This window comes from Paralichthys olivaceus, chromosome 7, assembly GCF_024713975.1.
Source record: "Paralichthys olivaceus isolate ysfri-2021 chromosome 7, ASM2471397v2, whole genome shotgun sequence".
NCBI classification, from domain to species: Eukaryota; Metazoa; Chordata; class Actinopteri; order Pleuronectiformes; family Paralichthyidae; genus Paralichthys; species Paralichthys olivaceus.
The window spans coordinates 9,616,564-9,632,903 of NC_091099.1; the positions used below are offsets into that span (position 1 = coordinate 9,616,564).

The 16,340-nt window shown below is 43.0% G+C and overlaps 1 protein-coding gene across 1 annotated transcript in view; it reads left to right on the forward strand.

Annotated features, from left to right (window-relative positions):
- Positions 1-12,154: 12,154 nt before the first annotated feature.
- LOC109624218 (transcription factor Maf) overlaps positions 12,155-16,340 on the forward strand; it is a 48,026-nt gene continuing 43,840 nt past the window's right edge. The window contains exon 1 of the mRNA XM_069528935.1: positions 12,155-13,576. Within this exon, the coding sequence (XP_069385036.1) occupies positions 12,600-13,576 (977 nt within the window). The 5' untranslated portion in view covers positions 12,155-12,599. The remainder of the gene's footprint in view (positions 13,577-16,340) is intronic.

A 16,340-nucleotide genomic window follows, 5' to 3' on the forward strand; every position in this document is an offset into this window, starting at 1 on the left:
AACTCCCAACCCTTACAGTAGCAGGGACAAGGTGACTTACAGGTAATCTATAAGAATAAGGAGCCAGGCAGGCGCCCTGGGCTTTTATTAGATCTCCGATACTCCCCGGCCCCAACCCCAGTCCCTGCCTCGGCCCCAGATTGGCACTCGCTGGCTCCACCTAGAGAAGAGCTACGTCGCAAATTACTCCAGACAGCCACTATGACATCCACCTGAAAACCACCTTTCCTTTAACAGAGGGGGCTGAGGCGGCGGAGGATAGAAGATGTCAGTGTCTCCTCGCATTCACTCATGGAGAAAGTGAGAGCGAGGCAGAGAAAGAGTAGAGGGATCTATCCGTCAGAGCTTAAGGAGTTTTCTAACAGTACATTGACCTTGAGTGCTTGCCATTGATTTCCAGTAACGCCTCCCAAACAGCGTCACAAACCCCGCCGAGCACTGCGGGACCCTGATTGGGAACAGATTTCCCAAATTCCGATAGCATGCCACCTGCCCAGGATGATGGATAGTCCTCCTGCATCCCATCAATCCTCACCTGCTGCCTGGGAGGTGACACCTGGGCCAGATTTATCATCATATACGACATCAAGCTGAGCAGCCAATCGGAGAGAGCTATGCTAAACCAAGGCCCCTCCCCCCTGGAGGGCTCCATTATGTTTGGGAACAGATTTATTCCTGCAATGTGACAAGAGGAGAGAGAGAAAGAAGAGAGGAGGAAAGGGCAGAGAAAGAGAGAGGGTTCAACTGAATGATGCTTTAAAGCAGCACTGCAGGGATTAAGAGTTCATAAAGTTCCATAAAGTTTGGGAAATCAAAAAAGGCAAATTAAAAAAGAATGGTAAGAAAAATGAAGCATAGGTCACGGTTTCCTGGCTTTTAAGTCGTTTTTTATACGTGATCTGCAGGAAATGCAATGAACAGTGCAGCAGAACATTCTCTGATCAGACACATTCACAACGACACAGAACTCTGGAGTGTTCATGTGAGGGGCGGCGCAGCGAGCAGGGGCCGGATGTAACGTATTACTTGTGCATATTCCATTTTCCATTCTGAGATATTTGTAGTCTTTTTTTTTAATTTAGTTTAGTTTTTTGTTAGACATGTCATCAACACAACCTCTGGCTGGTGGTGAAAGCTCCGGATAATATCCTGCTGTATCCTCACATGGGCTCACTCTGACATTATCCAGAGTTTTTACCAGGGGGCTGGCAGAAGAAACTCCACAGAATGTCCACAGTAACTGACTCTGACATTTGAATGCACAGCCCCTCGGGATAATTTCAGGAGGTTATCCGGAGAGTTCAGTGAATGTCTGAAAGCAGCTCTAGTGAGCAATTTGCAAACATGTTCGGTGCAACAGTTTGCAATTGACTAGACTTGTTAAAATATGTTTACTAATCATCTTGATAATAGATTCAAGGTGCCGATACATTCCTCTAAAAATGTATTTGCAGTCGTAGATTAGTAGTATATAAATGTCATTTCTTGAAGATGGGGATGGTGTGATGACATTATGAGGTCATTTTCTCAAACTTTGGAAAGCTTCCTCCAGTGGCAGAGAGAACATTGAGTGATACTGGAGATGATTAAATAGAACTTAATGTGTAAAATTGGCAGAATGTCCTTTTATAGATTTATAAAGCAGATTCTAAACTGTATGGAAGTGTTGTTTATTTTTAAAAGCAGAATAGAAGTAAAAGTTCTAGATATTCATTAAAACTTTCTGGAAGATTCACAGACATATTTCAAGCAAGTCTTTTTTATCCGTTTCAGATGTTTTTGTCAGTATCAGTATGAGGCAGCGTGTTCGTATGATTCACAATATACAGCACGTCATATAATGAACTGATCTCATTCCATCCCTCAGAAATGATCATGGAAGCAGAAACGGGGATCACAGGACCATGAATGCGCTAATCTAATTAATATCCTCCTGTTCCTGCCACTGATTTTACGACTAGTTAAAAAACCTTCTGCTGCTTTTATGGCTGTTAGAAGCCAAGTGTGAGCTATCTTCCACCCCACTCTATTTTCTCTCTCCGCCAGCGGTTGACCACCTTTGAAATTAACAGCTCGAGGGAGCGTAGGGTTCAGTGGACTTAGAGGTCCTGCTACATCTGGATCATTGTGACAAACGTTTAAGGAACAAATTCAGAGTGAGACTTGACGACAACTGTGATATTAGTCTTGATTTGCTGATGAGTTTTCCTTTTCTACGATTAACCCACCGTCTCCCTTCCCCCAAAAACCCTTTCCTCGCCCTGTTCTTCTCCACGAACCTCCTCCTCCTCCTCTCCCATCCTTCCCTCTCTTTCACTTGGCAGAGCTACAGTAGTTTCTCCAAGGCTCACCAGGCACAGTGCTTTAGCCCTGTGTAATCCTGCCAACCCTATTTCATTAGCCACGCGGACTAAAGAGCTTAACGACACAGCCCCAACGCAAAAGAGGGAGAGAGAAGGAAAAAACACAAATTCCTCAGAATACATGGCCGCTCAGCTGGTATTTACGCTTTCTCTCTCTCTCTCACTCTTTCTCTCTCTCTCTCTCTCTCTCTCTCTCTCCGTTCGCCTTGCCATACCTCTCCCTCTGCCTCTCCATCTCCGTCTTGCAAAGGAGCCCAGAATGGATTAGAGATGGCATCAATGGGATGAGACGTATTACCAATCGATTTGGAGGGAGCGTGGCATTGTTCTTTAGAGTGGAAAACTTTGGATCCGGCCAGTGTGCCGATGCCAAATGCAGCTGATTTGGAGATGAAGTCGTGTGGAGGAGTGTCTCTCCCCCCGTTCAGTCTCTCCGTCTCTATTGCTCTGTCTCATTTCATCCAAAACTCCTGCTTCTGTTTAATCACCAAAGTCATTGAGGACTGTTTTGTGGTCTGACTGTTTTGTGTAGGAGAAACATGTTGGCTTAAGAAGCTGCAAAGTAGCTTTGTACTGATCTTGGGAGAAAGTAGGATAAACAAGCAGATTGGAAGAAACCTGATCAGTGTTAATGGTGATGGTTTAGGCTTTTGTCTTTCACTGATGCCTCATGTCTGACAGCCAACAACACCACTCCACTGATTAGACTCCACTGAAAAAGAAAGACAGTAGATAAAGACTAGTTCCCATTCCTCTTCTATAGACGTTACCTCTGCTCTGACAGAATATACAAACAAAAATACTTCTGAGACAGGGGCCTTGTATGAGGAGCCCAAGGATGTAAAGGGGCCTGGCTAGGGGTCTGGGTAGGTTGTCAGCTAAGGGCACAGGGTGTGGGGGACAGGGGCAGAGGCCGCTGCCATATTTCTTCATGAGGGAGACACTGACAGAGGAGGGAAAAAACGAATGGCCTGTCAGAAGAAATGAGAATGAATAGTTCCTGTGCTCCATGGAAAGAGGACCCTTCAAGCATCAAGGTTTGCAGGCAGGAATAAGGACCAAGTCTGCAGCTAGCATGACTGCTACGGTAACTGCAATGATCCTTGAGTCTCTGCAGAGGCCGACGAAACATGTTTGTTTTATCCAAGAAAAAAAAGTTCATTCATTTCAATGCAGAACCGAGCAAAATGTTGCTTCCTCTTGCAAATGGACCCACCTCCTTGGTTTGGTGCAGAATTCAATCTGAGTGAACTCAAATGGGTCAGAGCTCCTCAGAGAGGATTGACCATGTTTGGTTATCTCACGTTCCAGCATAACTTGACCCTGAGCAGAATTTGAATCATCCAGAACAAGTGAACATACTTTTGTTTTCACAGGGAGTATTTTTTTGCTTAAAACATAGTTTCAGTGAAACCCAAACTATAACTATACAACTGGCTGGTTCCCAACAAAGGCAACGACAACTGATTCTCCAGTTGGGGGTTCTGCTTCCTGAGTGGAGCTTCACTTTGAGCTCTTTGTGGTGGTGCAGCTTCAGCAGGTCTTTACTCGTTGTGACTCAATTACTGCAGGTCACTTTACAGTTTCAGAAAGAAAGCTGCAACCGGCATCACTGCAGGCCGAGCAAACAGCCCATTCCAGACAGCCACGTTCAGGACGGGCACTGCACTATTTAAATTTAATAGAGTTTTTGTATGCATCAGCGGCCTACTCTAACAAACAGCCTTTTGAATATGACTGCATTTGTCTTATGAATTCTTCATTTTCGCCATCTTTTCCTCTCTTCTTTTATGTCAGTCTTTTGCCAGACTGCAGCTTCTCCCTCCCTGATTTTTCTTTCTTTAACGTCCCCCCCACTGTCTGCCCCTCTCCACTCTTTTTCTGTCTCATCATTAGTGGCTGTCCCATGTTGAGGGGAGAGTAATCTGAACTACTCGTCCCAGGGGCCCATTCCTTTACTTCCTGCTGTAGGAATAAGCGGCCTATTGATTAGTTATCAGCCCGTAATTGGGCTGCAATCTTCCTCGCCCTCAGATATCCCCCAGATATATGACACTCCTGACAGCCTGAGAGGTGGACGAGGAGGGCGGGGGGTTCCTCCTGCCTGCCAGCTTTTTGCTCAACAAAATGTCTTCCTGACCACATACAGATGCCAGCTGCAGCCCACGTCTCTCCTCCTGCAAAGGGATTTTCAGCATCACGCCAGGGAAAGAGTATTCAATCTTTCAAATTATAAAGCCAGCGAGAGGGCCAGCAGGATTTTATGCTCTGTGTTAACTGTGAGCACCCATTTTTGCCATTTTCTCATAGGAATAAACTCTGAAATTGTAATCAGAGTTTTAAAATGAAAATGGTGCGGCTTACCCAGAAAGAAACTTATATAAGCTGAGAGTAAGTACACCATTCGCATATGGATAATTGCCTGTGAGGGATTTCAATACAAATTGAGGCTCAGGAAGCGGATAAGCAACAGGAAGGGTGTCTCTGCTCCTGTGTAAGCATCCAAATCTACTGTGAGTGCGCAAAGAACCATGACTAACTCTTACTAAGTCTGTTTGTGCATTTTTAGGAAAAGCTCAAAGATATTTTCCTCTCTTCTTCATCTCGTTGCTCCTTGCTGTCATAACCTCCTTTTCCCCCCGAAATGATGTGTCACACTCACTTTTAGAAATGCACATATCACTCACATCACTCTCCAAATGCTGCTGCACTTTCCGCTCATCACCACAAGGTTTTATTTGTGAGTATTTATGAGCTTGATCAGAGCTTGCAGAGGGGAGATGAAGAGGAGACGGTTCCCCCCAGGTTCTCCAGACACAACATGTCACATCCTCCATTTAGCAGCCAGATTAACACCTGTCCCGGCCCTCCCCCTGCTCCCTTGCTCCTCCCGTCTCTCCTTCAAAACCACATCTGATAAACATCTCATTTCCACACTCAATATTGCCATAATCAAAAGTCCACCCATTACATGAAGCCTGTTCATCATCCAGCTTTGCCCGTCCCTCGGTCGAGTAATGATCAACCTCTTTCGCCTCCATTCTCCTCCCTCACTTTGCCCCAGAGAAGTGAATATCCCAGTGGAAGTACATTTGTCTCCCGGCATCAATATAGTGGAGATATAAAGGATTGTTGTATGAGGCAGTGGTGTCCTCTGGGCTGTATTGTCTCTGCATCTTCCTCTCTGACAGAGTGCAGAATAACGCAGAGAGATGAGACTTTAGTTCTTCTGCTCTCTCAAACACTCCTCTTACTAAGAGCTATAGGCAAATGATTCCGCAATTTCTGAGAAACACATGAATGAATTATCACAGGGAGGTTAAAATTAATATTTACATTCTATCTACACACAGAGGTGCTTACATTCTCATCTTTCTTTTGGCTAAAACCAGAGGGATAGACAATGTGTGGACAGACTTCAGAGGAGGTCTGGGTGTACTCATGTAGACTGTTGTATCTTTAATGTGCTTCCACCTCACTGTTGTCTGCTAGGACACAAAAGACTCCTGGTTGTGTGTGTATTTATGTGAGTGTTCTGATACAAAGCATGTAACCTATAAAGTTATTGTTTGAAAGAATTCTACAAAACGTTTATTATTAGGATTTATTCTGGAATCAGGTATAAGCTCGTAAACAATTCAAACGCTAAATGTATATTTTATAGGTTTTTACCAACTTAGTGATTTAATTTTAAGGGCTACACCTATAGCATCTGTTTCATTATCAATTATTTTCTAAAGTTGAATAGTAAATGATAGAAAATAATGAAAATGAATCACAAGTTCCCAGAAACTAAAATGATCCCCACAAACCTCCCACAGATATCTACAATATCTACAACTTTGACCAGTGATAAAAGCTACTGTTGCTGATTAATGTTTGTTAACATTTGTTGATGAATCCATGACTAAATGAATTGAATAATAATATGAGGTGGCAGCACTTGTGTTGAGTAGTGTCATCCTTACTTCTTGGTTGTGGGTTTAGTTGCATTAAAATAACTTTTTGTGAGATTTTCTTGAGAGAATGAAATTGACCTGAGATCATATGTGTTTCAGTCATGGTGAGGAAATCTATGCTTTTATAAACAGAGGCCTGCTGGAGGTCTGCTGTATTTGTTGGTATCTGACACCTGCATTTGTAATTTTTAATCTTATAATTCCAAAAAATCTTTTTAAGTAGTTATTGCCAGACATGTACAGGCCTCCATAGTTAATATGTGAAACGTTTCTGTACATCCTAGGTCCACATTAGGTCCACCCCAACTTATTAAGCTTTCTTCACCTCAAGAGAGGGGGTGGGCCCACCTCATGTACACAATTGAGTACTTTGTTATTTTGCAGTTTTTTTCAGGTATGTTTTCTGTGTTTAAATGTACTGTGAAGTGCCCTTTTGTTGTTGTACTTCATGGAGAATAATTGGAGATCTCCTCCAAAGATCGGTCCGTTATATTGTTGTTCAAATGTGGGGTGATGATGAGGAGGAGGTTATGGAGGAGGAATAGGACTCCTTGCGCCTCCTCTCTGTGTGACGCCGCAGGTTCGACTCTGACTAATGAGGAAACTCTATGTGTATGAGTCACATTAATAACAGCACAGAGTGGACACTGTGGGCATTAATAACAGTACACTGTTGCAGAGAGCGTATAGCACCGTACCTTTACCGGCCACATCAATAACAACTCTCAACCTCCAAGAGCAGCATGAATCATAATGCCACTGTGTGTGCTGAGAGTCACACATGCAAACACTGTGTTCATATTAAAAACCTAAAAATAGAAAATCAGAGTCATTAGCCCTGAAAAGCAAAACTCATCCACTCCCTTAGTTAGAAACCATTAGCTTTGCAGAAACACAAATACTGCACCTTGTATTGTGTGAGTGAACCTGCTCCTCTACATGCTGGGTGATGCACAGTGGGGATAGCTAATGAGGCCAATAATGTACGTGTGCGTGTGTGAGAAGATGAGCTTGGATCACATATGATGCACACATTACCATTTTGTTTGTGTAAACATTACATTCATGAACGTGGAATATTGAATCCGGAATGAACGTCTGTTTTTCCCTGCAACATCCGATTTCATCCCTTCATGTATTCATGCAGCCCTTGAAAATCATTAATTCACTGACATGTGAACGACCCACATCTCCTCATCCGGTTTCCCATTCATGTCATAAATCATATTCGTAACAAATACACCTGCAGTTTTTTTGTTTTTTATCCCTCCGCACCAGTGAATCCATGTCCAGAGCTGTTCTGTTTTCAGGTTCTTCGTCCGTCTGTCTCAGTCCCTGTTCAAATTTTGGCACCAACGTTAACTTGGACTTATTGAGGATCTGAGTAGATTTCGGAGGTCAAAGGTTGAGGTCACTGTGCCCACATGTCCGTTCCATTCTTGTCAATGCATTTTATCAGGAGGACTTGGTGGGAACTTCATTACGTCTGGCACAGACTTCCACTTGGACTCAAGGATGAAATCATTAGAATTTGTCTGTCAAAGGTCAGGGTCACTGTGACTTCACAAAACATGTAACTTCTGAATTCTTAAGCTAATAATGATAAAATACAATTAATACCTTTTTTAAATTCATTTCCCTCAAAGTTTTTACCAATCTGGACAGACATGGACGTAACCTGCAACCGTGTTTTTTGGCATAGACATAAAACCAGTATAATAGAAGTGCATCCTTTGTTACACCGACACCGAGAGTAGATGAGACTGCTCAGACGACGCCTGCGATGTCCACCTGCTGTGAGAGACAATAACCAGATGTGAAGAGGAGACTCTGACACATGCAAGTCTGCTCATTGTGGCCAATTACCAGGTTGAAGCATCTTTCTCACCGGCACCGAGCCAGAGAAAAGTGTGTGTCACAGCCTGGTTTTTGTAATCATTTGAATCAGACTTGTTTTTATGTTTGCTGGTGTTTTACTCTGCATAATATTTCCATTTACAGGTTTGGTGCCTGGAATTTTGAGTTTTAAATACAGAACTGAATAAAACCTTAGTCCATCACATCGATATAAACAGGTCGTCCCATGTTTTGTCTCTGAAGACATTGTTTTACCTTGTTTTCGTGTGTGTGTTGTGTGTGTGTGCGTGCGCAGACAAACTTGTTGAAGGCCCTTTTCTCCTCCATTAACCATAGAGACGTTTTTTCAGCTTGTCGCGTCCACATATAAACAGACGGTGCACACTGAGAGCTGCTACCTGCTTCCTGAGCAGGAAAATGAATCGAAAAGGTTGTAAAAGTCTGATTAATACAGAACAGGAGAGGCAGGGCAGTGAGATACTGTGTGTGTGAGAGAGAGAGATGACTAGGCCTTTTCTGTCAAACACTTTGCAAATATGGCACTTTGTTTCTGCGATGTGGAAGCTTATTATCTTAATATGCATCCTTTTATTCCCCCTATAAAACACTGGCAGAGGGAAGCGTGCTAACCGTTCTTCATGATCTTCCTTGTAATGGCTTCTCACAGCTCCTCATTTTATTACAAAAGATACAACAGTTAGTTAAGACCCCACGAAACATTTCATTTTCTGTCCTGCTAATTAAATGTGTCTCAGATGAGCCCACTGAGCCCACTCATCTGGTTGTCCCCCATTTGAAGTGCCACCACAGTTTAATATATGGCATTGCCGGGATTGAGAAGGAATATGAAGCCTACCTCCCATTGGGAACGTAATGAATGATTAGAAAACATAATCTTGGTAATGCAGAAATTCTTTAGTTTCTTTCATTTATTTTAACTATACTGTTAAATATGGTAATGTCTCTGGCTATTTTTGGCATTTTAAGATTTGGACTAACGTGAGTGCGGTTATAAAATGAATATCTTGCAGATGCATGAGCTTTATTGAGGCTTTTTTCTCTCAACAATCTCATTCCTCCTTTTCCTTTCTTTGTCAGATCATTGTGATAATATTCTATTTATTTTATTACATTTAGATGTTGAGAGCTCACAAGTAGTCCCCGCTCCTACAGATAGATACTTGTAAGCAAAACATTTCTGCAGTAAAGGTGTTAACAGAGCAAACAACGTGCACATCCTCTGTTAGTGCACGTGTAACTTCAGGGAACCCCAGAGGCGAACGAAAGGTTAGCATGCTGACAATAAAAGTGAGGTCTATTGCAACGTGGCACATAAGTCATACTTTAATGAGGATGTTTTTAATAGATGTAACAATTAGTAAAGTCACTGTACCACTAAATCACAGGGAGGTCCGCGAGCACTGGTTATCCTTTACCCAGGATGCATCGGTGTTCTCCTGGGGTGAACTCTAAAAAGGTCAGACAGTGTCTCATTAACACTTACTGCTATACGTGTAAGGACCCAGAGTATTAACACAAAGTGGGTTCATACACACACTGCACATCCAGGACATCAGCAGAGTTACAGAAGAGTCAACTGGTCACAAGTGTTTTAACTCTCAAAGTGTCTGACCACAGTTTTAAGTATTTATGGCTTTAAAAGCTTGATATCATTCTTACGTAAGGAAACAGAGTTAGAGGAAGAACTTTCCCATAACTTGGTGTGATTTCTGTTTCAATACATTTAATCATATGACACTGATGTGCATATACAACTTTACTCTGCATACTGACACTGTGTACGTGGGCCCCCCTCCTGCAGTATAAGCTCATTTCATGATAAATGTCTAAGTGCAACCCCTGTATAGTCCAGGAGAAAAAAATCACCCCAAATATAATAACGACAGTAGTAAACTTCACGGCTGCGAGCTGCCTACATGAAACCCCAAAGGGAGACAGAACGAGGTGCATACAAGACTATTAGCCCCCAGTAACACAGCTGATGCATTGGCTCTGGACTCTGCTTGTTAACCCTTGAGACTCCCCGGCCGATAAATCCTGGTTTAAGAGATCTGGCGAAGCCGGAGCTCACACAGCAGCAGCAGCAGCTATAGTGTCCACTGCTGCATGACATGTGGATCTGCACGGACACGCACTTACACAACTTAAACTGCAGTGTCTCTGTGTCTGCCAGTGACTTTTATATGAGAATACATCATTATTATTATTGTTGCATCTTTAAAACCAAAGCAACAAATGGCAGCAAAAATCCTTTAGTTATTTTTGCCAGTTTACAGAAAAATGTTTGAAGAGTTTTATTTACTCTCACATTTATTTAGTTGTGTCACCAATTTTCCTTTTACTAAACTAAAACACCACGAGGAGACATCATCTCTTGATTGTGGATTAAAGGCCTTCTGTATAAAAGCAATACCACTGAAGGAGGTAAAAGATTTTGCTGCTACTTTCAAGTTCATTTCCTGAATTTACACTACAACAACATATAGCAGCATCTGATGGGACACCTCATCTGTTTAATATGTATTCAAAAGCATCAGAGGGGCCTCTGTTGTGTGTTCTGATGAATAAAACACGATGTTTATCCTCCCTGTTTAACGTTAAGTCCCCATGAACAGTCACAGGGACCAAGAGAATATTTACTTGTGTTGGGACACCGGGGAGTTGGATTATCTGCTGGCGGCTTTGTAGTTCTCTGAAGCTTTCCCGTGTGACATGTTCCGGGGAGAGTGCTCTTATTTACTCTCCGCTCCTCTGTGTATAGACCCTCCTTATTGTTTGTTCTTATGTGCCACCACTCCTGAGGAATGAGAGAGAAACCGAGAGACGTAGAGAGAGACTGGTGATCACTACATGGGACTGTGGACTCTAAAATGACACGGATGGAGGCGTCGTCACAAAGACTTCTTAATACTTGAAATAGTTAAAGAACTAAAAATACAGACTTTATTTTATTTATTTTCCCAGATTTAGTGTGTTCCTTTATTTTAAAACCAGGCATGGCAGATTAGCATTTGTCTGTAATTGTCAGTATAGCACTATAAATTTTTTCCATGATACATTTTCTTAAATCTGCTGTGACCTTGACAAGAGAGCAGATGAGATCTTACTTTGAAGGACGTGATTTAAAAGAATAAAAGAGAAAATCATCCAGACAATCAGTCATATACTGTATGAACCCTCACAGAGCCACATGAAGTAGCCTTTTATACCGAAAGGTGGCGACATTGGGTTTCCTAACTCAGTCACTGAAGCGGACCCTGCTCGCTCTTTTCAAACACTTTCACCCTCCTCACAACCTTTATTCTGCACTAATCTGTTTCTTTTACATGGAGCATTTATCTATCACGCAATTTGAATCATCACAATTTATTTGGGCCTTTTGGTGCATTCTAGTCTGATGTTTTGTGTGAGAGAATAACTAATGTTGGAGCCTCATGTTTGAGAAAGCATGTGAGATCAGTTTTAATTAGAAATATATCGATATAAGTGATGAAACACAGCTGTTCAGATTCTGGAATATATCAGCATCCATATGAGAGCAGCACTTAGAATAAACAGACCACACTGAAAAAATAGAATGACGTTGAAAAATCTGAATTTAAAATAATGTTTTATGTGTTTATTATAATGTAAAAATATAAAATATGTGTTCAAATCACGAGGGCGTACTATTCTATAAAGGTTCATATTCACCGTGTGTCTGTGCGTAATCCTCAGGATCTGATGTGCTTTGCTTTTTCCTTCTCTCTTTGTTTTCCGTGTAAAAACAAGAGAGAGGGATGAAATGTAAAGTCTCGTGTCAATCTGCTGATGAGCTCGGACAGTCCAGAAAACTTTGCTTTCTGAACTATTATGCTAATAACGTGTGCAGGCTGCGCTTCTCATTGGCTGAGTCTCGGTCAATTTCATATTTCAGTCGTGACGTCAGGGCGCCTATAAAACTAAGCAATGCTTTTTAACTCGTCGGCTGACTGATCCCTTAGAAAAAAAAATCTATCAATCCTCGGGTGGAGGTTTTTTTCCCCCCCTTCCTCCACAAGGCAACTGTTTGCCCGGGACACATTGGTGAACCTCCTCAAATTGGCGCACTAATCCTAAAAGGAGCCATGAAGTGTTAAATGGTAGAAACAGAGAGAGCTGCGCTCAGACACCCGCACGCTGGGAGAGAGGGAGGAAACAGCGCTGCTCCAATGCGTCTGTGCGGCACAGACTGAAGAAAAAAAAACTTCTCGACGCGCAAAACCAAAACCTGCGCTGCGCAATTAGTGCGAGAAAACCCACTTTTCCTTCGGTTCTGAAGAAAATAAATAAAGAAATCAAGCTGGCTCAGTGCGTGTCTCAGCAGCCCACTTTGACAGGTGCTCCTCACCCCCTTTGGAGGACTGTCAACAGCAAGAGGATGGCATCAGAACTGGCAATGAGCAACTCCGACCTGCCCACCAGTCCCCTGGCCATGGAATATGTTAATGACTTCGATCTGATGAAGTTTGAAGTGAAAAAGGAGCCGGTGGAGCCCGATCGCAGCATCAGCCAGTGCAGCCGCCTGGTCGCCGGGGGATCCCTATCTTCCACCCCGATGAGCACGCCTTGCAGCTCGGTTCCCCCCTCTCCAAGCTTCTCGGCGCCCAGTCCGGGATCAGGGAGCGAACAGAAGGCGCACTTGGAGGATTTCTACTGGATGACCGGGTACCAACAGCAGTTGAACCCCGAGGCTCTGGGCTTTAGCCCGGAGGACGCCGTAGAGGCGCTGATCAGCAGCAGTCACCAGCTCCAGACCTTCGATGGCTATGCCAGGGGGCAGCAGTTCGGCGGCGCAGCCGGGGCAGGAGGCGCCATGGCCGGGGAAGAGATGGGATCAGCGGCCGCCGTGGTGTCCGCGGTCATCGCTGCAGCCGCAGCTCAGAACGGGGCTCCACATCTCCATCACCACCATCACCACCACCACCACACAGGGGCTCACCACCCGTCCTCCGGGTCTCAGTCCGGCGGCGGCGCGGGGGGAAACCACCAGCACATGCGCATGGAGGATCGGTTCTCGGACGAGCAGCTGGTGACCATGTCGGTGCGGGAATTGAACCGGCAGCTCCGGGGGGTCAGCAAGGAAGAGGTGATCCGTCTGAAACAGAAGAGGCGGACATTAAAGAACAGGGGCTATGCCCAGTCCTGCCGGTACAAGCGGGTCCAGCAGCGGCACGTCTTGGAGGGGGAGAAGACGCAGCTCATCCAGCAGGTGGACCACCTCAAGCAGGAGATCTCCCGGCTGGCCAGGGAGAGGGACGCCTACAAGGAGAAATACGAGAAGCTCATCAGCACCGGCTTCAGAGAAAACGGAGGATCCAGCAGCGACAACAACCCGTCATCCCCGGAGTTTTTCATGTGAGTCTCGGCGCTGAAAAGTTTTAATAACCGGCCTCACAAAGAAACACGAGAAAAAAAACAACAACTTTAAATTCGCGCGCAGCTTTAACACAGGTTGTGCGTGTTTGTGTTGTTTTTGTTAAACCTGCGTTAGTTCAGTAAGTTTTTCCACTTTTTCTGTATTTCAGAGGTTTTTTTTGTTTCGGGGTGAGGATTTTGTTTGATCACATTTAAAGGATGCACACATGGGCTTTTACACAAAAAGACTGTGAAAATAAAAATGAATGAAGGTTTTCTAAATATTCTAAAGGACTTAAGTTGAGTAAATTGCTCCGCACGTCGCAGCGGGTCCGCTCACACAGCCTCATCCTGCGCCTCGTCCATCCTCACCCGACATGAAACAATCCTCAGGCACCAGCAGCTTTATTTTTGAATGTGAATTTATTTTGTGTTCAGGTTATTTTTGATATGAATGATCTCATTTTCATATCATCCATGTGTCTTAATAAAAAAAAAAAGCATCCAAAGTCTTCGGGCAGAAGTTTGGAGATGGATGTGAAACGGACTGTGATGTGAAGCCATGCATGCTGGTCATGTGCGGACTGTGTTTTTACCTTATTTTCCTTCTGTTTCCTCTTTTTGTGAATTTGTGTATAATGATTGTGTTATATATCATGACTGCATTGTTCAGCGTCATCACCTTTTGAGGGAATCATTTGTGGGAAACAGAAAAAAAAGTGGAGAAGTTCATTCATCCGTCAATATTATAAAAGTTCAGGGCGAACGTTTTACAGGCTTCTTTTTTTGGAGCCTTGTGGGGAAAATGACTTTGTGGAATAAAACAACTTTGTACGCAATATTGATTCATAGAGAAAGTGAACAGCATCGGGGTGTTTAGCAGAAATTTCATTTTTCCTAACAGATTAAATAGATCAACAAGTGGGACTGGAGATAAAATGTTGGCGCAGTAAAAGATGCAGATTAAGATGCATGTCCTGAAATAAATGAAAAACACAAACAGGCAACTTTGTCTGCGCAAAAACATTGTTGCAACATTTGATCTCTTTTGTCTGCAGTTCGTCGTTAGTGTGTTTTCCTTTCATTCGAAGGAACGGAATTAAGTGGAACCAGAAGCCCTGTGGGTCTTTACTCGGTGAATAAACTGTGTGGAAATTGAAATAACATGTTGTAGAATAATTGAAGATAAATCATCTTGCAGCCACAAACATCTTCTGTGATGCTCTAATGCATTGTCTGGACAGTCCAGTTAACAGGCAGGTGTCGTGTTCACTGTTTCATCAAAATGGAATTTAATAAATGTACCATTCATCAATGAACCTTCATGGATGGATACAGACATTCTCCTGAACATGTTTATTATTTATTGTTACTATTTCCTTTTGCATGTTGTTTGTCACATGTGTCTTTGAGGAGTTTTCTAAACTGAAAACAGAAGAAAATATCCAAAACAGATGTTGAGATAATATAAACATCTGCTCATGAACATCTGGTTTGGATTTAAATTATAGCAGCTCCAAGATCATGCTCATCTCTAATATATGTTCGCTGTAAGTCATTTTATCCCACACGTTATTCATTGCTTTATTCCTTAAAACCAAACTCCAAATTATTTCATTAAATTTTCTTTTTTTTATATATGACTTTTTCTTTTAGAGAAATAAAAATGACCGCCTCAACTTGTTGCGCAATTAAAGACAAAAGCTCTGAAATTTCTCTTTTAAAAAACCGTGCAGCAGAAAAAGCGCATCAAACCGCTGACTATATTTTAACATAATTAAAGTTTGTCCTCGGGGCCTTATAACTGTGCTGCGTGTGTCCTAAAAATGTTAATGATTGATTTTAGAGTAAACTTGCACTTTTTCCTCGGCAGATGTGCACTTGTTGAATGTGCGCTGCGGGTGGAAAGTCTCATTTCTAAATCGAGCACAGACGAAAATTTAAATGTTAGAAATAAAAATGACTCAACAAAACGTGTAATAGTGTAATTCTAAATATATGAATTTCAATTTTAGCTGTATCTGATGATATATTTAATGCAGGTAAACTATAATTGTGCTGTTTTATGACCTTGTTTCTATTTAGTCTAAATTACATTTATTGTTGTCGTCCTGACACGCGACACTTTGTGTTGATCCACGTGCGTAAAGATCCTTTCATTTGATGTGTGACGTCAGGGTGCTGGAAGAATAAAAGCCTCAGAAGGAGTCCGAGTAATTTGTTTTTGTAAAGACTGGTCAGGTCATGGTGTAGTCTGGACTGAATCTGGCCCGCAGAGGTTCTTCTCCTGGGGAACTCACTGAGGACAGTATGTGGTTCAGATAAAAGCTATGCAGGGTCCTGTGTGTTATGCAAGGTCACTGTCACCACAATGCATGCTGCTGGAAACCTGTGTGGTTTCCATGTGTGGAGAAGGGATGTTATCTGTTCCTGCTGCTCGACCTTTGACAGTCTGAGTGCTTGGATTTGCTCTGTCTGGGCACATGAAGAGTGCTTTCCTGTTTTTATGAATATGTGTGTAGCTGTGGATGCTTTTAAATGCAGGACAGCAGGAGCATGTTTGCACGTGGAGTTGGAGACAAAGCGTGTGCACGTCAGCTCTGTGCTCTTCCACCTGTGCAGCAGTCACCTGGCCCCTGTTGGCTCCCGTTCACCCAGAGTGAGGGACAAGACGGGCGAGCATAATGCTCTCATGCCTGAAGGAATGATCTTCTCTGTGATTAAAAGTGAGTGAGAGACAGAGATAGAGCAGGAGAGAGAGAGA